The sequence below is a fragment of the Epinephelus moara genome, unplaced genomic scaffold (assembly GCF_006386435.1).
Source record: "Epinephelus moara isolate mb unplaced genomic scaffold, YSFRI_EMoa_1.0 scaffold1170, whole genome shotgun sequence".
Lineage (NCBI taxonomy): Eukaryota > Metazoa > Chordata > Actinopteri > Perciformes > Serranidae > Epinephelus > Epinephelus moara.
This window is the reverse complement of record NW_026078632.1, coordinates 29,571-50,412: the sequence shown is the minus strand read 5'-3', so window position 1 is coordinate 50,412 and position 20,842 is coordinate 29,571. Positions and strand designations below refer to the sequence as shown.

The 20,842-nt window shown below is 47.2% G+C and overlaps 1 protein-coding gene across 1 annotated transcript in view; it reads left to right on the top strand.

Moving 5' to 3' along the window:
- Nucleotides 1-20,842, top strand: part of ttn.2 (titin, tandem duplicate 2) — an 89,260-nt gene that overhangs the window by 39,472 nt on the left and 28,946 nt on the right. Inside the window, exons 64-70 of the mRNA XM_050039535.1 lie at nt 719-1,306; nt 1,505-1,609; nt 1,701-1,898; nt 2,042-2,338; nt 2,509-3,096; nt 3,234-3,536; nt 3,678-20,771. Coding sequence (XP_049895492.1) covers nt 719-1,306; nt 1,505-1,609; nt 1,701-1,898; nt 2,042-2,338; nt 2,509-3,096; nt 3,234-3,536; nt 3,678-20,771 — 19,173 coding nt within the window. The remainder of the gene's footprint in view (nt 1-718; nt 1,307-1,504; nt 1,610-1,700; nt 1,899-2,041; nt 2,339-2,508; nt 3,097-3,233; nt 3,537-3,677; nt 20,772-20,842) is intronic.

Genomic DNA, 20,842 nt, shown 5'->3' with positions numbered 1-20,842 from the left:
TAAAAAGGACTCTCGTTTTTCAAATTAATGTTTAAACATGTTGATTTTAAATGCACGTGCAGAAATGCCAGCTTCAGGGTTTCTGTAACGTTTATTTGTTCACTTTTACTGTAGGCTACTGACCCACTATAGACTTCAATTGTATTCGCTAAGCTAAGCCGCAATGCTAACCGCTGAGACCTAGCCACTGGACATACAGACACAAAAAAGATATTGATCATGTTGTCTCACTATGAAAATGATAGAGAAAGGGCATAACTCCCAAATCGTCGGAGTATTCTTTTAAGTGACATACTGTAAGCTGACCAGCAGTTGGTATAGCAATGTCACTTTTGTTTTTTAAGAGTCAGAATTGTGTTTTTTGTGTTGTCTGTTTTTTACATGGCTTTCGGGTTTTTTAAAATGGTGGTTACCCGTGCTGCATCGGTTGTGTTGGATCCAATAACCATACATTTACATCACTCATGGTTCCTCTTGTGCTGGGAGAGTACCTACACTGAATTAGGAGCTAAAAGTGTCCCTCAAAACAATGTTCCAAGAACTATGTTTGTTGCTAGTACTTGCGGTGCGGACACAACAAAAAAGGGGGGGTTCTTAGAACTATTAAAGAGTTTCTCCAGTCCCAAAACACCTATTGTTTAAGTTTAGTATATATTTTTGTGAGAACATAAAATTCTTTATAAATATTTTCTGTTAAGCAAACTCCTTTGGATTTCAGTGCTGCCTGACTGCAACTTGAGTAATCTGCATGACGGTTGCTATGTGGTGAAGGAGGGTAGCACCACGCGCATCAACATCCCCCTCAGTGGAATACCTCTCCCCACTGCCACCTGGAAGAGGGGCGACGTGGGGCTTGGCGACACTGGCCGAATGTGCGTGGAGGCATCCCATGGTGTCACCACTCTGCTGATCAGAGACTGCCAGAGAGGAGATGCTGAGACCTACACCATCAATGTCAAGAACAGTGCTGGCTCCAAGGACTGCAAGTTCCAGCTGAAGGTGGTTGGTAAGCCTGGCATCTGTACTGGACCCATTAATTTTGACGAGATCACTGCCGATGCCATGACCCTGGAGTGGGGACCGCCTGCAGATGATGGTGGTGCAGAAGTGTCCAACTACATTGTGGAGAAGAGGAGGACAACAGACAACAAGTGGGCCACAGTGGCTTCAGCTATTCAGAAGACCACCATGAGGGTGATCAGGCTCCATGAGGGAAAAGAGTACATCTTTAGAGTGTTTGCTGAGAACAAGTATGGAGTTGGAGAGTATCTGAGGTCTGACCCAGTCATTGCCCAGCATCCATTTGGTGAGTATCACGCCTCTAATTAATGCTAGTTAAATGGTTTATTACAATTTAACATGTCACATTTCTTTTAAAGTCTTTCTGTTACTAATTACTGTGTTTTACTTCTAAAGAAGTCAACCCCATCTCACACAAGCTTTGTAAGTTTAATTTCTCCTTTCTTAACCTTTCCACTCCTGTCTCTTTCTCTGCTTCCTCCAGATGTGCCTGGGGCACCTGCTCCTCCAGAAATAGCGAGCATCCGCCATGAGTCAGCTATCTTGACTTGGGCTGATCCAAAGGACAGCGGTGGCTCCCCAGTTACTGGTAACAGACTGTGAACTAAACCTATCAGTTTTTAGTTAATTGTAAGCTCATAGCAAACAGCATGACCAACAGATTTTTGTATTCTCTGTAGGATATCATGTGGAGTTCAAGGAGAGGAACAGTCTGATGTGGAAACGGGCCACTAAGACTCCTCTGAGACTGAAGGAGTGCAGAGTTACTGGCCTGATCGAGGGACTCGAGTATGAGTTCAGGGTGATGGCCATGAACATGGCCGGCTTAGGAAAGCCAAGCAAGGTTACTGAGGCTGTGGTTGCCCTTGATCCTATTGGTGAGTTCACTGCTTTCAGATTGTTTTTCCCTAATGTGAAAACTAAATTCTGCTTTGGCAACTCTCCAGTTTTTATTGCAATAGTATGGATACTTGAATGGAAAGTATATTTTCTGTAACACATTGACTTTGTGTCCTGTTAGATCCTCCTGGCAAGCCTGAAGTGATTAATGTCACCAGGACCACAGTCACTCTGATATGGACCGCTCCCAAATATGATGGTGGCCACAAGCTGACTGGCTACATGGTGGAGAAGCTGGAGGCTGGCGGCAAGACCTGGATGAAGGCCAATCATGTTAACATCCAGATTTGTGCCTTCACTGTCAGTGACCTGACAGACGGAGCTCAGTATCAGTTCAGGATAAGGGCCAAGAATTCTGCCGGAGCTATCAGTCCTCCTTCAGAGGTTACTGAGCTTCTGACCTGCAAGGATGAGTATGGTAAGCTAAGTAGGGTAGTTCAGCAGTTAAAACATTTGTGAATGCAGGTCCTTCAAATCATTTTATTTTACTTTTACAGATATCAGGTCTTGAAATTCATATTGTCATTAAGTTGACTTTATGAGTTCTGTAGACAGTTATAATGCAACTTTCTTCCATCCTCTTTGCAGAGCCACCGACCATCACCATTGACCCAGACATGAAGGACGGTGTATCAGTCAAGGCAGGAGACACCATTGTGATCTCAGCCTCCAAGATTGTGGGCAAACCTCCACCCACTGCTGTCTGGTCGAAGGGAGGCCGTGAGTTCAAGACCTCTGACGTTGTCACCATCACTAGCACCCCAACCTCCTCCACTCTTGCTATCAAGTATGCAAGCCGGAAGAACACAGGAGAATACACCATCACTGCCAGCAATCCCTTTGGCATTAAGGAAGAACATGTAAAGGTGAAGGTCCTTGATGTGCCTGGAGCTCCAGGCCCCATCGAAGCCAGTAACATTTCAGCTGAGAAGTGTACTCTGACCTGGCTTCCACCAGAGGAGGATGGAGGCTCCGCTATCAAGTCCTACACCCTTGAAAAGAGAGAGACCAGCCGCCTGCAGTGGACCAAGTTAGCTGAAAACATTGTGGACTGCAGACATGTAGCCCACAAACTGATCAAGGGCAACGAGTACATCTTCAGGGTGTTTGCTGTGAACCAGTATGGCATCGGAGACTCAAGCCAGTCTGGTCCAATCAAAATGGTTGACAGTTTCAGTAAGTTTTTTTGTTATTCATAAATGATTGTAATTTTATAGTATTTCTAGACCACCTTAGGATTGTAAAAATCCTTTAAGCTGAAGAATTTAATAGTTCAAGGCATAACTGACCAAAATGTTGCTTTGTTTCCCCAGGCCCACCAGGCCCACCCTCAGTCCCAGAGATTGATAACGTCAGTAGGAACGCTGTCACCATTTCATGGAAGAGACCAGTACGGGATGGAGGAAGTGACATTAGAGGATATTGTGTCGAGAGGAAAGAGAGGAAAGGAATGCGATGGGTGAGAGCCTCTAAGAGGACAATCCCTGACCTGCGCTTTAAGGTGCAGGGTCTAACTGAGGGAGTAGAGTATGAGTTTAGAGTCACTGCTGAGAACAAGGCTGGATTTGGGGAGCCAAGTGAGCCCACACACCCTGTGATGACCAAGGACATTGTGTGTAAGTAAAACTGGACTTCTCAGTTACATTTTTAAACAGGAGAGTTGCAAATGCAGAGAAGTAAAAAAATAAACATCATGCATCTTTGTAAAGAGGTGCCCACTAACTTTTTTAAACTCCTGTTTTTTTTTTCCTCATTAGATCCACCTGGTCCTCCATCCAACGCCAGAATTACAGACACCACAAGAACCACAGCTACCTTCGCCTGGGGCAAACCCCACTATGATGGTGGTCTTGATGTAGAGGGATATATTGTTGAGTACAAAAAGGAGGGACATGATGACTGGGAAGTGGAGACACAGTATCCAGTAAAAATTACTGAATATGTTATTGGTAAACTTCAAAAAGGAGGCAAATACCATTTCAGGGTCAGTGCTATAAACTCAGAGGGCGTTGGCGAACCTGCAGAGATTGAGAAAGTGACTGAACTGGTGGACCAGGAGTCTTTGCCAGACTTTGAGCTGGATGCTGAATTAAGGAGAACCCTGGTGGTCAGGTGCCGTGCTTCAATCCGTATGTTTGTTCCCATCAAGGGTCGTCCTGTTCCTGAAGTAACCTGGAGCAAAGATGATACCAACCTGAAAACACGTGCACACATTGACACCACAGAGTCCTACACTCTACTGGTTATTCCTGACTGCACTCGATACGATGCTGGAAAATACAACCTGTGTCTGGAGAATGTTGCTGGAAAGAAAACCGGCTTTGTTAATGTGAGAGTTTTGGACACTCCAGGACCACCAGTCAACGTCAAGCCGAGAGAGATCACCAAGAACAGCATCACCCTCCAGTGGGAAATCCCTATAATCGATGGTGGTTCTAAGATTAAGAACTATGTTATTGAAAAGAGAGAGGCTACCAAGAAAGCCTACACAGTGCTTAGCACTACATGGCAGAAGTGTTCCTTCAAGTTTACAGACCTTGAGGAGGGAGCTTACTACTATTTCCGTATCTCTGCTGAAAATGACCTGGGTGTAGGCGAGCCCGCTGAATCCCCTGAGCCAATCAGGGTGTCCCAGGCCCCATCTCCACCAGAAAACTTGTATGTCACAGATGTGACAGCTGACAGTGCCAGCCTGGCATGGACCAAGCCCTTGCATGATGGTGGCAGCTTGATCACTGGATACGTCATTGAGGCCCAGAAGAAGGATACTGACCAGTGGGTCCATGTGGCCACCATAAAGGCTCTGGACTACATTGTAACAGATCTGATTGAGGGTGCAGAATATACCTTCCGCATAATGGCTGTCAATGCATCAGGCAGGAGCGACCCACGTGAAAGCAGGCCTGCTATTATCAAAGAGCAGACTTCTCCTCCTTCATTTGACTTGCGTGGAGTCTATCAGAAGACGGTTATTGTCAAGGCAGGGGACCGTGTCAAGGTGGAGATTCCAGTGCTGGGCAAACCCAGACCTGTGGTTTCCTGGAAGAAGGGAGACATAGCACTCAGGGAGACACAGAGAATCAACACTGAAGTCACACCAACATCGACTATCCTCAACATTAATGAGATCAAGAGGACTGATGCAGGCCAGTATTCTATGACTGGAAAGAACATGCTGGGTACAGTGACTGAGACGATCACAGTCCTGGTCCATGACATTCCAGGTCCTCCCACTGGTCCCATCAAGCTGGAAGAGGTCTCCTGTGATTATGTTCTCATATCCTGGGAGGCACCAGAAAGTGATGGAGGTGTTCCCATCAACAACTATATTGTTGAGATGCGGGAGACTACTGGTACTTCCTGGGTGGAGTTGGCAGCTACAGTAATCCGCACCACATTTAAAGCAGCCAGACTCAATACTGGAACTCAATATCAGTTCCGTGTCAAGGCCCAGAACAGATATGGCATTGGACCAAGCATTATCTCTGAGCCAGTGGTTGCTGCCTATCCATTTGATGTGCCAGGCCAGCCAGGCATTCCTGTGGTCACATCTTTTAACAAGGATGCTATGACTCTGAGCTGGAATGAGCCTTCCTCTGATGGAGGCAGTCCCATCCTTGGCTATCATGTGGACAGAAAAGAGAAAAACAGCATTCTATGGCAGAGGATCAGCAAAGCTCTTGTTATCGGAAATATCTTCAAATCAACAGGCCTTGTTGATGGAATTGCATATGAACACCGTGTTACTGCTGAAAACATGGCCGGTCTCAGCAAACCAAGCAAACCCTCTGAGCCTATGTATGCTTTGGACCCAGTTGACGCACCAGGCAGGCCTGTGGCATTGAATATTACCAGACATGAGGTGACAGTGTCATGGACCAAACCAGAGGGAGATGGTGGATTTTCCATCACTGGATACACAGTAGAGAGGAGAGAGATGCCCAATGGACGCTGGCTCAAAGCCAACTTCAACAACATCCTAGAAACCATCTACACAGTCAGTGGTCTGACCGAAGATGCAACTTATGAATTCCGTGTGTTTGCTAGAAATTCAGCTGGTGCTGTTAGTGCTCCATCCCAGCCATCAGAGGCAATCACATGCAGAGATGACCTTGAAGAGCCCAGGCTTGATGTTGACGCATTGTATAGCAGCAATGTTATTGTCATGGCAGGAGAGGTATTCAAGCTGGAGGCCAGTGTGACTGGCAGGCCCCTCCCATCTCTGGTATGGACCAAGGAAGGAAAGGAGCTTGAGGATACAGCCAAGATAGAGATAAAGACAACAGACTTCCACACAACTCTGGTAAACAAAGATTCCCTGAGAAGAGATGGAGGTGCTTATACTCTGACTGCCAGCAATCCCGGTGGCTTTGCAAAGTTCACCTTTAATGTCAAGGTGCTCGACAGACCTGGACCACCAGACTCCCTCACTGTTACTGACGTCACTGCTGAGAAATGCGTCCTTAACTGGCTGCATCCAACACATGATGGCGGTGCCAAGATCGAATACTTTATCATTCAGAGGCGTGAGACCAGTAGGTTGGCATGGACAAATGTGGCCACAGACCTTCAGGCAAACAGGTTCAAGGTCACCAAGCTTCTGAAGGGCAACGAATACATCTTTAGAGTCATGGCTGTTAACAAGTATGGTGTAGGTGAACCCCGGGAGTCTGAACCTATCATTTGTACCAACCCCTATGTCCCCAGTGACCCACCACAGCAGCCTGAAGTTACCACCATTACCAAGGACTCCATGGTTGTCTGCTGGGAGCGCCCTGAACACGATGGAGGCAGCAGTATAAACACCTACATAATTGAGAGAAGGGATAAGACTGGCCTGCGCTGGGTAAAGTGCAACAAGAGGACTGTAACTGACCTGCGATTCAAGGCCTCTGGCCTCACACCTGGACATGAGTATGAATTCAGAGTTTTTGCACAGAATAATGCTGGTCTAAGCCAGCCTAGTCCTTCGAGTCCATTCTACAAAGCTGAGGACACCATCTTCCAGCCTGGACCTCCAGGGAATCCCAGAGTTCTTGACACAACCAAGTCTTCCATTACCCTTGCCTGGAACAAACCTGTCTATGATGGCGGTTCTGAAATCACTGGTTACATAGTGGAGACCTGCCTTCCTGAGGAGGATGAGTGGACTATTCACACTCCCAAAAAGGGATGGGTAGCCACTTCCTTTACCATCACCAACTTGAAAGAAAACCAGGAGTACAAAATCAACATCTGTGCCACTAATTGTGAGGGAGTGGGAGAGCCTGCTGCTGTTCCTGGAACCCCTAAGGCTGAAGACAGATTGCTTCCTCCAGAAATTGAACTTGGAGCAGAGCTGCGTAAGGTGGTCTGCATCCGAGCCTGTAGCACACTCAGACTCTTTGTTCCCATTAAGGGTAGACCAGTACCTGAAGTTAAATGGTCAAGAGAGCATGGAGAATCTCTGGACCGAGCTAACATTGAAATCACTTCATCATTCACCACCCTTCAGATAGACAATGTTGACAGATTTGATGCAGGTAAATACATAGTGACTGTGGAGAATGCCTCGGGAAGTAAATCAGCCTTTGTTAATGTCAGGGTGCTAGACACTCCCGGAGCACCACAGAACCTGATTGTCAAGGAGGTCACTAAAGATTCAGTTTCCCTTGTTTGGGATGCACCTCTCATTGATGGTGGCTCCAGGGTCCGCAGCTACATTGTTGAGAAGCGTGAGTCAACCAGAAAGGCCTACTCAACAGTCTGTGCCAGCTGCCCTAAGTCTAGTTGGAAGGTTGGTAACTTGGAGGAAGGAAAGATGTACTCTTTCAGAGTCCTGGCTGAGAATGAATTTGGCATTGGCCTCCCAGTAGAGACTGTTGAACCAATTAAAGTGTCTGAGAAACCTCTACCACCAGGCAAAGTGTCCGTTCGTGAAGTTACCAGCTCCAGTGTCACACTAACTTGGGAAAAGCCTGACCATGATGGTGGCAGCAGAATCACAGGGTACATTGTTGAAATGCAGGGTAAAGGCAGTGAGAAATGGACCCAGGTCATGGTGGTAAAGACCAATGAGGCTGTTGTAACTGGCCTTACACGGGGAGAGGAGTACATGTTCCGTATCTCAGCCACCAATGAAAAGGGAGTTAGTGACCCACGTTCACTCAATGTGCCTGTTGTGGCTAAAGACCTAGTCATCTCACCAACCTTCAAACTTCTTTTCAGCACATTTAGTGTGCTAGCAGGAGATGATCTGAAGATAGATGTACCATATGTTGCCTGTCCCAAGGCTACAGCAACTTGGCTCAAAGATGGTGTTGCTCTCAAGGAGACAACAAGAGTTAATGCTGAAGCCACTGACAAAAACCTTCTCCTAGTTATTAGGGATGCTTGCAGAGATGATGTGGGCACATATACTGTCAAACTGAACAATATAGCTGGAGAGGCATCAACAGACATCAGTGTTGTTGTTCTAGATAAGCCTGGACCCCCAACTGGCCCAATTAAGCTGGATGAAGTCACTGCTGACAGTGTGGTCCTTTCCTGGAATCCACCAGAGTATGACGGCGGTTGTGCTATCAACAATTACATTGTTGAAAAGAGAGACACATCTACCACTAACTGGCAGATTGTCTCAGCTACTGTGGCCAGAACCACTATCAAGGCAGCCCGTCTTAAGACTGGAGTTGAGTACCAGTTTAGAATTGCTGCAGAGAATAGATATGGCAAGTCCTCAGTGCTGGTTTCTGATACCATTGTTGCTCAGTATCCATTTGAAGTACCTAGCTCACCACGTTCTGTTGTGGTCCAGTCAGTCACCAAGGAGAGTATGGTGGTTGTATGGGAGAAACCTAGCAATGATGGTGGAAGCAAAATTCTGGGCTACCACTTGGAGCTTAAAGAGAGAAACAGTATACTGTGGGTGAAACAGAATAAACAACTTATCCCAGAGACCAGATTTAAGGCTGTTGGCCTTGAGGAGGGTATCGATTATGAGTTCAGAGTCTATGCTGAGAACATTGTTGGTGTCAGCAAAGCCAGCAAAGTGAGTGAAATGCAAGTGGCCAGAGATCCTTGTGACAGACCAGGAAAACCAGAGGCTGTGATTGTCACAAGAAACCAAGTGACACTCAGATGGACTAAACCTGAATACGATGCAGGCATCAAGATCACAGGCTATGTGGTTGAGAAAAAGGAAGGAGCTGGCCGATGGATGAAGGCGAGTTTCGCCAACATCTTAGAGACAGAATTTGTTGTCACAGGACTTACTGAGGATCAGATTTATGAGTTCCGTGTCATCGCCAGAAATGCAGCAGGTGTCTTCAGCCAGCCATCTGATTCTACTGGAGCCATCACTGCCAAGGATGAGGTGGATCCACCCAGGATTGACTTAGATACTAAGTACTCCCAGGCTGTGGTGGTAAACGCTGGAGAGACATTTAGGCTTGAGGCTGCTATCTATGGTAAGCCTGTGCCCACAGTACACTGGCTGAAGGAGGGCCAAGAAATTACTGAAGCAGCTCGCTTAGAGCTCAAGAACACAGACTTTACAGCTTGTCTAGTTGTTAAAGAAGCTATCCGTGTTGATGGAGGTCAGTACACTTTACTCATAAAGAATGTTGGAGGAGAGAAATCTATTAACATTAATGTAAAGGTCCTGGACAGACCAGGTCCACCTGAAGGCCCTATCTCCATCTATGGGGTCACCAGTGAGAAATGCTCCATTGCCTGGAAACCTCCCTTGCAAGATGGAGGTAGCGATGTTTCCCATTACATTGTTGAGAGAAGGGAAACCAGCCGACTGGTATGGACAGTAGTTGAACCAAAAGTTCAGACACTAAACCTGAAGATCACAAAACTTCTTCCTGGTAATGAGTACATCTTTAGAGTGATTCCTGTCAACAAATATGGAGTTGGTGAGCCTCTGGAATCTGAGTCAATGGTTGCCAAAAATCCATTTGTCACTCCCAGCCCACCAACAGAGGTAGAAGTCTCCACAATCACCAAAGACTCCATGGTAGTGACCTGGGAGAGACCAACTAATGATGGTGGCAGTCCTATCCAGGGATACATTGTTGAGAAACGTGACAAGGACGGTGTGAGATGGACTAGATGCAATAAGCGCACAGTGAGTGAGCTGCGCTTCAGAGTAACAGGCCTCCTAGAAAACCACAGCTATGAATTCAGAGTTGCTGCTGAAAATGCTGCAGGTGTTGGCACACCTAGTGCACCAACAGTGTACTACAAAGCATTGGATCCTATCTTCAAAGCAGGTCCACCAAACAACCCCAAAGTGGTGGACACATCTAGGTCCACTGTTTCCCTGACATGGGGCAAACCTATCTATGATGGTGGTTGTGAGATTCAGGGTTACATTGTTGAGGCCTGCAATACAGTAACTGATGAGTGGTTTATGTGCACTCCTCCAACTGGCATCAAGGACACTAAGTTTACAGTGAAAAAGCTTCTTGAGAAGCACGAGTACCAATTCAGAGTGTGTGCCATCAACAAAGTTGGTGTTGGAGAGCATGCTGATGTTCCAGGAAAAATTCTACTGGAGGAGAAGCTTGAGGCTCCCGATCTTGACCTGGATGCTGATATGAGAAAGATGATCAACATAAGAGCAGCAAGTACTCTCAGGTTGTTTGTTCCTGTGAGAGGTCGCCCAGCTCCTGAGGTGAAATGGGGCAAGGCTGAGGGCGAGATTAAGGAGACTGCCCAGATTGACTGTACGGGCAACTATGCTTCACTTGTCATCGAGAATGTTGACATATTTGACACTGGCAAGTACACCCTGACTGCAGAGAATGCCAGCGGAGTGAAGTCAGTCTTTATCAGTGTCAGAGTCCAGGACGCACCTAGTTCACCAACTAACTTGTTGGTGAAAGAGATTACAAAGAATTCTGTCAGTCTCACATGGGAGCCTCCACTTCTGGATGGTGGCTCAAAGATAAAGCATTATATCGTTGAAAAGCGTGAGAGCACTAGGAAAGTTTATTCTCCAGTTACCACCTGTAACAGGATGTCATGGAAAGTTGAGCCTCTTCCAGAGGGTGGAATCTTCTTTTTCAGAGTCCTTGCTGAAAATGAATATGGTGTGGGTCTCCCCATTAAAACTACAGAACCAATTAAGATATCTGAAAAGCCTCAGCCACCTGGTAAAGTCAGTGTTGTTGACGTCACTCGTAACTCTGTAACTCTAAGCTGGGAGAAGCCTGAGCATGATGGCGGCAGTAGGATCAGTTACTATGAAATTGAACTGGCACCTAAGGACAGTGAAACTTGGTCTGTGTGCGCTAGTGGGAAGGCACTGGAAGCTGTAGTGACAAATCTACTTAAGGGAGAGGAGTATCAGTTCAGAGTTATTGCTGTAAATGACAAAGGTAAAAGTGACCCCAGACAACTGGTTCAAACAGTTGTAGCAAGGGACCTTGTGATTGAGCCTGCTGTTAGACCCAAAACGAGCACCTACCATGTCCAGGTGGGGTATGATCTCAAGATAGAGGTCCCAGTTGCTGGTCATCCAAAACCAACCATCACTTGGACCAAGGATGGAGCAGCTCTCAAGCAAACCACCAGAGTCAATGTCACTGACTCACTACGTCTCACCACTCTCACCATAAAGGACGCTACCAAGGAGGATGGAGGCATGTACAGCATCAATGTTACCAATACCCTGGGTTCCAAGGATGCTACAATTGAAGTGATCACCCTGGACAAACCAGGTCCACCAACAGGCCCTGTCAAATTGGAGGACATCAGTGCTGAGAGTATTACTCTCAGCTGGGATTCTCCTACATATACAGGTGGCTGCCCAATCTCCAATTACGTGGTTGAGAAGAGAGATACAACCACAACCAACTGGGTGGTTGTATCTGCCACTGTGGCCAGAACCACACTAAAAGTGACCAATCTGAAGACAGGCAGTGAATACCAGTTCAGAATCTATGCTGAGAATAGATATGGAAGGAGTTATGCAATTGATTCGGAGCCTGTTGTGGCACAGTACCCATTCCAGGAGCCTGGCCCACCAGGAACACCATTTGTATCTTCATATGCTAAAGACTATATGGTGGTTGAGTGGCACAAACCCCCATCTGATGGAGGCAGTGCCATTTTAGGCTATCATCTGGAGAGGAAAGAGAAGAACAGTATCCTCTGGACCAAGATCAACAAAATGCTCATCCAAGATTGCAGGTTCAAATCTACTCCTCTTGAGGAAGGCATTGAGTATGAGTACAGAGTTTATGCAGAGAATATTGTTGGCATTGGAAAATGCAGCAAAGTCTCTGAAGTTTATGTAGCCCGCGACCCATGTTATCCTCCTGGCCGTCCTGATGCTGTGATTGTGACCAGGCACTCAGTGAAGCTGAGATGGACCCCTCCAGAGTATGATGGTGGAAGCTTGGTTACTGGCTATGTAGTGGAGAAACGTGACCTTCCTGAAGGAAAGTGGATGAAGGCCAGCTTTGCAAACGTCATTGAACATGAATTCACAGTTACTGGCCTGGCAGAAGACAGTAAATATGATTTCAGAGTAATTGCAAGGAATGCAGCCGGTGCTGTCAGCAAGCCCTCAGAAAGCACAGGATCCATCACAGCCAAGGATGAAGTTGACCCACCTAAGTGTGAGACAGATCCTATGTACAACCAGACCATTGTTATCAATGCTGGAGAGACTTTCAGTCTGGAGGCCAGTGTGGAAGGAAAGCCCATCCCCACAGCTCAGTGGTTCAAGGGAAATGTTGAAGTTGAAAACTCAGCAAGAGCTGAGATCAAAAATACAGATTTCAAGGCTTTGCTGGTTGTGAAGGATGCCATCAGAGTGGATGGTGGACAGTACACGCTGGTTCTGACTAATGTGGCTGGAACTAAGACTGTTCCATTCAGTGTAAAGGTCCTGGATAGACCAGGCCCCTCAGAGGGACCTATTACTGTCAGCAATGTCACTGAGGAGAAGTGTTCACTGTCATGGCTGCCTCCCAGGCACGATGGAGGAGCTAGCATTTCTCACTACATCATTCAGAAGAGAGAAACCAGTCGCTTGGCATGGACTGTGGTCTCCAGTGATTGTGGAGCTACCATGATTAAGGTTACCAAACTGTTGAAGGGCAATGAGTACATCTTCAGAGTCATGGCTGTTAACAAATATGGTGTGGGCGAGCCTCTTGAGTCAGCAGCAGTTATCATGAGAAATCCGTTTGTTCCTCCTGGCTCACCTCAGGAGTTGGAGATCACCAACATTACTAGGGACTCCATGACTGTCTGCTGGAACCGCCCTCAGACCACTGGAGGCAGTGAGATTGTTGGTTATATTGTTGAGAAGAGAGACAGAGCTGGAGTGAGATGGACCAAGTGCAACAAACGCAGAGTGACAGACTTGCGTTTCAGAGTAACAGGACTGACTGAGGACCATGAGTATGAATTCAGGGTATCTGCTGAGAATGCTGCTGGAGTGGGTCAACCAAGCCCACCTACACCATACCTCAAAGCCTGTGACCCCAGCTTTGAACCTGGTTGTCCTTCCAATGTCCATGTGGTCGACACGGCCAAAGACACCATCACTGTAGCCTGGCACCGGCCTATCTATGATGGTGGTTGTGAGATTCAAGGATACGCAGTGGAAATTACCAAGGCTGATGAGGAGGAGTGGACCATATGCACCCCACCCATGGGAGTTAATGCAACCAAGTTTACCATCAAAAAGTTGATAGAGCACCAGGAATACAAGGTGCGCATATGTGCCATCAATAAGCTTGGTGTTGGTGAGCCCACTGAGCTCGAGGGAGTTGTGAAACCTTTGGATAAGATTGATCCTCCAGAGATGATTTTAGATTCAGAGCTCAGGAAGGGAATAGTTGTCCGTGCAGGAGGCTCAATGAGAATCTGCATTCCATTCAAGGGCCGTCCTACTCCTGAGATCACCTGGGCCAAGGAGGATGGAGAGCTGCCCACTAAAGTTCAGATAGAGAGTGGTGAAGAATATACACAGCTCTCCATCGACATCTGTGACAAATATGATGCTGGAAAATACATCCTCAAATTGGAAAATAGTGCTGGCACCAAATCAGCCTTTGTCTCAGTTAGAGTTCTGGACACTCCAGGGGCTCCTCTGAATCTAACAGTTAAAGATATTAAGAGAGAAAGCGTCACTCTGACCTGGGAGCCTCCTCTTATTGATGGTGGTGCAAGAATCAAGAATTACTTGGTTGAAAAGCGCGAGTCTACCAGAACAGTTTACTCTAACGTGGACAACAAGTGCACAAAGACAAGCTATCGTGTCACTGGCCTCACTGAGGGAACTATCTACTATTTCAGAGTCTTAGCAGAGAATGAGTTTGGCGTGGGACAGGCAGCTGAGACAGAGGACTCAGTTAAGACCTCTGAGCCTCCTCTGTCAGTGGGTAAGGTCACTTTGACTGAAGTGACCAAAAAATCTGCCTCACTCTCTTGGGAGAAGCCAGACCATGATGGAGGCAGCAGGATCATGGGCTACTACATTGAGATGCAGCCTGTGGGTTCAGAGGAATGGGTGGTGGCCGCCACAACCAAAACTTGCGACGGCACTGTTACAGGCCTTAGCCCAGGCCATGAGTATCTGTTTAGAGTGTCAGCTTTCAATGAGAAGGGCAAGAGTGACCCCAGGCCTCTGGCTGCCCCAGTCACGGCTAAAGACGTAACTATTGAGCCCAGATTCAAGATGACATTCAACACTTACAGTATACAGAATGGTGAGGATCTGAAGATTGAGATTCCAGTGATTGGACGCCCTGTTCCCAAAGTTGAATGGAAGAAGGATGGGCAGGCTATTAAGGAGACAACCAGACTAAATGTATCCAGTACACCATCATCTACTAAGCTGGCCATCAAGGATGCAAATAGGGAAGACTCTGGTAAATACACCATCACCGCCACCAGCAGTGTTGGAACAGCAACAGAGGAGGTCACTGTCATCATTCTTGATAAGCCTGGCCCACCCACAGGCCCTGTGAAGATTGAGGAGGTGAGCTCTAATTTTGTCACTTTCTCCTGGGAGCCACCAGAGTATACTGGAGGCTGTCAGATCAACAACTACATTGTGGAGAAGAGAGACACCACCACGACTGCATGGCAGATTGTGTCTGCTACTATTGCCAGGTCAACTATCAAAGTCACTAACTTGAAGACTGGCACTGAGTATCAATTCAGAGTGTCTGCTGAGAATAGATATGGAAAGAGTTCTGCCATTGTCTCTCCCACTGTTATTGCTCAGTATCCATTCAGTGAGCCTGCGGCCCCAGGAACACCAGTTGTTTCTGCTGCAACCAAGGATAACATGGTTGTTGAGTGGAAACCTCCCACCAACAATGGAGGCAGCCCCATCATAGGCTATCACCTTGAGAGAAAAGAAAAGAACAGTCTTTTGTGGACCAAACTCAATAAGCTTTTAATCCCAGAAACACGTTTCAAGACTACAGAGCTGGAAGAAGGTATTGAGTATGAATTCAGAGTTTATGCTGAGAACATTGCTGGACTTAGCCCAGCTAGCAAGGTCTCTGAGAGCACAGTAGCCAGGGACCCCTGTGACCCACCAGGCACTCCTGAGGCTATTAATATCACCAGAAATCTTGTAACACTTCAGTGGACTAGGCCTCAGTATGATGGAGGCAGTGCAATCACTGGCTATTTGATCGAGAGGAGAAAGCACCCAGATACCCGCTGGATGAAGGCCAGCTTCACCAACATCATTGATACGCAGTACACACTCACTGGCCTGACTGAGGACTGTGTTTATGAATTCAGAGTCATTGCCAGGAACGCTGCTGGCATTTCCAGCCGTCCCTCTCAGAGCACAGGAGAAATCACAGCCAAAGATGAAATTGTGGCTCCGGAGGCCACTTTGGATTCTAAATTCAAGGATACGACTGTTGTTAATGCTGGTGAGACTTTTGTCATTGATGCTGACTACACTGGCAAGCCTCTACCTGAAGTCATTTGGTTAAAGGACGGAAAGGAGATTGATAAAACCACACCAAGAATGGAGGTCAAGACCACACTTACACGTACCATCCTAACAGTCAAGGATTGCATCAGAGTGGATGGTGGTCATTTCACCCTCAAACTTGTCAATGTGGGAGGAGTCAAAATGATCCCAGTTAATGTTAAAGTTCTGGATAGACCCGGACCTCCTGATGGCCCACTAGAAGTCAAGGGGGTCACAGCCGAGAAATGTTATCTGCACTGGAGCCATCCCTCACACGATGGTGGAGCTGCTATCTCTCACTACATCATTGAGAAGAGAGAGACCAGTCGTTTGTCATGGACCATGGTTGAGCCCAAGATCCAGGCCATCAGCTACAAAATCACAAAACTGCTGCCTGGCAATGAATACATCTTCAGAGTCACAGCTGTAAATAAATATGGTGTTGGTGAGCCTTTGGAATCTGAGCCTGTTATTGCTCGTAACCCCTTCACCACTCCCAGTGCCCCCTCCACCCCAGAGCCCAGCGCTATCACAAGGGACTCTATAGTGCTTACATGGGAGAGACCAGAGAATAATGGAGGAGCTGAGATTGAAGGATATGTCCTTGAAAAACGTGATAAGGATGGCATCAGATGGACCAAGTGCAACAAGAAGAGGCTGAGTGACCTAAGATTTAGATGCGCTGGCCTCACAGAAGGCCACTCTTATGAGTTCAGGGTCTCGGCTGAAAATGCTGCTGGTGTGGGAAAGCCTAGCGCACCATCCGAATACATCAAGGCCTGTGATGCCATTTATCCACCAGGTCCTCCAAATAACCCCAAAGTCACTGACCATTCGAGCACCACAGTCTCTCTGTCCTGGTCCAGGCCTATCTACGATGGCGGAGCACAGATCAGTGGATATGTTGTTGAAAGGAAGGAGGCAGGAGATGATGAGTGGATATCTTGCACATCACCCACTGGTGTTCAGACCACTCACTACACAGTAAAGACACTGAAGGAGAATGCAGAGTACAACTTCCGCATCTTTGCTGTTAACTCAGAGGGAGCAGGAGAGCATGTGGACCTACCTGGTTCTGTGATTGCTGCAGAAAAGCTGGAGGCTCCTGAAATTGAACTAGATGCTGACTTAAGAAAGATGGTTAATATTCGTGCCACTGCCACTTTGCGTCTGTTTGTGACAATCAGAGGAAAGCCTGAGCCTGAGGTCAGATGGTCAAAGGCTGATGGCACTTTGAATGAGCGTGCCCAGATTGAGGTCACAAGCTCTTACACAATGCTTGTGATTGAGAATGTTGATAGATTTGACACTGGCAAATATGTTCTGAACCTTGAGAACCTCAGTGGCTCTAAATCAGCCTTCATCAATGTCAGAGTTCTGGATTCCCCAAGCGCTCCTACCAACCTGGTAGTTAAGGATGTGAAGAGAAATTCTGTCGCTATCTCCTGGGAGCCCCCTGTGATCGATGGTGGGGCTAAGATATCACACTATATTGTGGAGAAGAGAGAGCAAAAGAGAATGGCTTTCACCAGTGTTTGCACCAACTGTGTGAGGAACTCGTACATTATTTCTGACCTGCAGGAGGGAGGTCGATTCTATTTCCGTGTGCTGGCTGTGAATGAGCTGGGAGTAGGTCTGCCTGCCTTCACAGATCAAGTCAAGGTGGCTGAGGCTCCTTTGCCTCCTGGGAAGGTTGTCCTGGTTGACGTGACCCGACATACTGTCACTCTTTCATGGGAGAAACCTGATCATGATGGAGGCAGCAAGATTACAAAATTTATTGTGGAGATGCAGCCTAAGGGAGATGACAAATGGAGCGTGTGCAGTGAAGTAAAAGCACTTGAAGCTACTATTGGTGGACTTGCAACTGGAGAGGAATACTCCTTTAGAGTGACTGCTGTAAATGATAAGGGCAAGAGTGATGCCAAGCCTCTTGCTACCCCTGTGGTGGTGAGGGACATCACGGTCCAGCCCATCATCAACCTGTTGTATGACACATACAGTGTAAAAGCAGGAGATGACCTTAAGATTGACGTTCCCTTCAAAGGCAGACCTCAGCCTGACGTGTCTTGGAAGAAGGACGGCCAGGTACTTAAGCAGACAACCAGGGTCAATGTTCTTAATTCCAAGACGTCATCCAAGATTGTTATTAAGGATGCAACCAAAGAGGATGTAGGAAAGTATGAGATTACTTTGACAAACTCAGTTGGGACCAAGACAGCTGAAATATTTGTTATAGTCCTGGACAAACCTGGCCCACCCAGCAACATTAAGATGGATGAAGTGAGTGCTGATTTCATCTCTCTGTCTTGGGATCCACCAACTTATGATGGTGGATGCCAAATCAACAACTATGTGGTGGAGAAGAGAGACACAACTACAACTGCATGGCAGATTGTCTCAGCCACGGTAGCCAGGACATCTATCAAAGTGACACGTCTCACCCAGGGAACAGAGTATCAGTTCCGTATTGCAGCTGAGAACCGCTATGGCAAGAGTTCTTCTATTGACTCTGCTCCTGTTATTGCTCAGTATCCCTTTGAGCCTCCTGGCCCTCCTACCAACGTCCATGTTTCCCATGCCACCAAGTATGGCATGCTTGTGGTATGGGGCAGACCTGCCACTGATGGTGGCAGCCCTGTAATTGGTTATCACATTGAATGCAAAGAACAAAGCAGCATCCTGTGGACCAAGCTCAACAGAGGTCTGCTGACTGAGAACCAGTTTAAGATGACAGGCACTGAAGAGGGCTTGTTGTATCAGTTCAGAGTCTATGCTGAAAATATTGCTGGAATTGGTCCATGCACTAAACCCAGTGAGCCTGTGGCAGCCAGGGATCCATGTGAATCTCCACATAACCTTAGAGTCACCAACATCACCAGGAACTCAGTTTCCCTCTTTTGGGAGAAGCCAGAGTATGATGGTGGAGTAAAGATAACAGGCTACATTGTGGAGCGTAGAGAACTTCCCAGTGGCCGTTGGCTTAAGTGCAACTTCACCAACCTGCAAGACACCTACTTCGATGTCACAGGCCTCACAGAGGATGTCCAATATGACTTCCATGTCATTGCTAAGAATTCTGCTGAGCTGTTAAGTGCTCCCTCAGAGAACACTGGTCCTATCACAGTCAAGGATGATGTAGACCCTCCCACTATTATCCTGGAAGATAGGCTCAGACAGCCTGTTGTCATTAAGGCTGGAGAGATAATTCGAATTGATGCTGAAATCACAGGCCGTCCACTCCCAGTTGTCTCATGGTCTAAAGACGGAAAAGAGATTGAGGCCAAGGCTAGGTGTGAAATCACCTCTACCAACTTCACAACCACACTTATTGTCAGGGATGCTATCAGGAGGGACTCTGGCCAGTATGTCCTTACCCTGCACAATGTGGGAGGAACCAGGTCTGTGGCTGTCAACTGTAAGGTTCTTGACAGACCTGGGCCTGCCTCGGGACCATTGGCAGTGTCTGGCCTCACAGCAGAGAAATGCACCATAACATGGGGACCCCCTCAGGAGAATGGTGGTGCTGAAATCATGCACTACATTGTTGAGAAACGTGAGACCAGTCGCCTCGCCTGGACCCTTGTCTATGGTGACATGAAGGCAACCACCTGTAAAGTGACCAAGCTGCTCAAAGGAAATGAGTACATCTTCAGAGTCAGGGGAGTCAACAAATATGGGGATGGTGAGGCCCTGGAGAGTCAGCCAGCAAAGGCAATGGATCCATTCACTGTGCCTGCAGCTCCCACTAATGTTGAGGTCACCTCAGTTACTAGTGAGGCAATGACCATATGTTGGGAAAGACCAGTTTCTGACGGTGGCAGCAGTATCTCTGGCTATGTCATTGAAAAGCGAGAGAAGACTGGGCTTCGCTGGTGTCGTGTCAATAAGAAACCTGTTTACGACCTCAGAGTCAAAGCCTCACACCTTCGTGAGGGCTGTGAGTATGAGTACAGAGTGTTTGCAGAGAACTCTGCTGGCCTTAGTGCTCCCAGCATCCCTTGCGCACTTGTCAAGGCTGAAGACCCACAATTCCTGCCTTCACCTCCTGCTAAGCCTAAAATCATTGACTCTACAAAGACCACAGTCACCCTGTCATGGAATAAGCCACTATTTGATGGTGGAGCACCTGTGACTGGTTACAGAGTCAGATACAGGAAGACTTTAGATGATGAATGGTTTGTTGGAGTCCGGAATACCACGAACACAGAGTTTACAGTGGTTGGACTGACACCTGGAGCTGAATATGTGTTTGTTGTCGAGTCTATTAACAAGATTGGAATCAGCGAGCCCAGTCCTGAGTCAGACAAACAGGTTGCCAAAGAAAAGGAGGAGGAGCCAGTCTTTGACATTAGCAATGAGATGAGGAAGACTCTTATTGTGAAGGATGGGAGCTCATTCACCATGACTGTGCCATTTAGAGGCAAACCAATCCCCAGTGTAACCTGGACAAAGCCTGATGTTGACCTTAGAGTTCGTGCTGTCATTGACACAACAGACACCTTCACCTCCATCACCTTAGAGAAAGCAACTCGCAATGACTCCGGCAAATACACTGTGACCTTGTCCAGTGTATCAGGGACTGCCTCCTTGACACTCAGTGTCAGAGTCTTAGATTCCCCTGGACCTCCTGCCAGTATAGAGGTCAAGGATGTAACCAAGACCTCTGCTACTGTAACCTGGGATACTCCCGAGAATGAAGGAGGAGGACCAGTCAAGAACTACCTTATTGATATCCGTGAGGCCAGCAAGAAAGGTTGGACGAGGTTGACTGACACATGCCACAGACTGACATACAAGGTGACAGACCTGCAAGAGGGAGGAGTCTACTTCTTCAGAGTGACAGGCGAGAATGAGTATGGTGTTGGTGTTTCTGCTGAGACCAAAGAAGGAACCAAGATTACAGGTACTGAATTTTGAGTCAGTAACGTTATAGATTTGTATTGTTGTAAAGATAAATACCTGATCATTTGAATA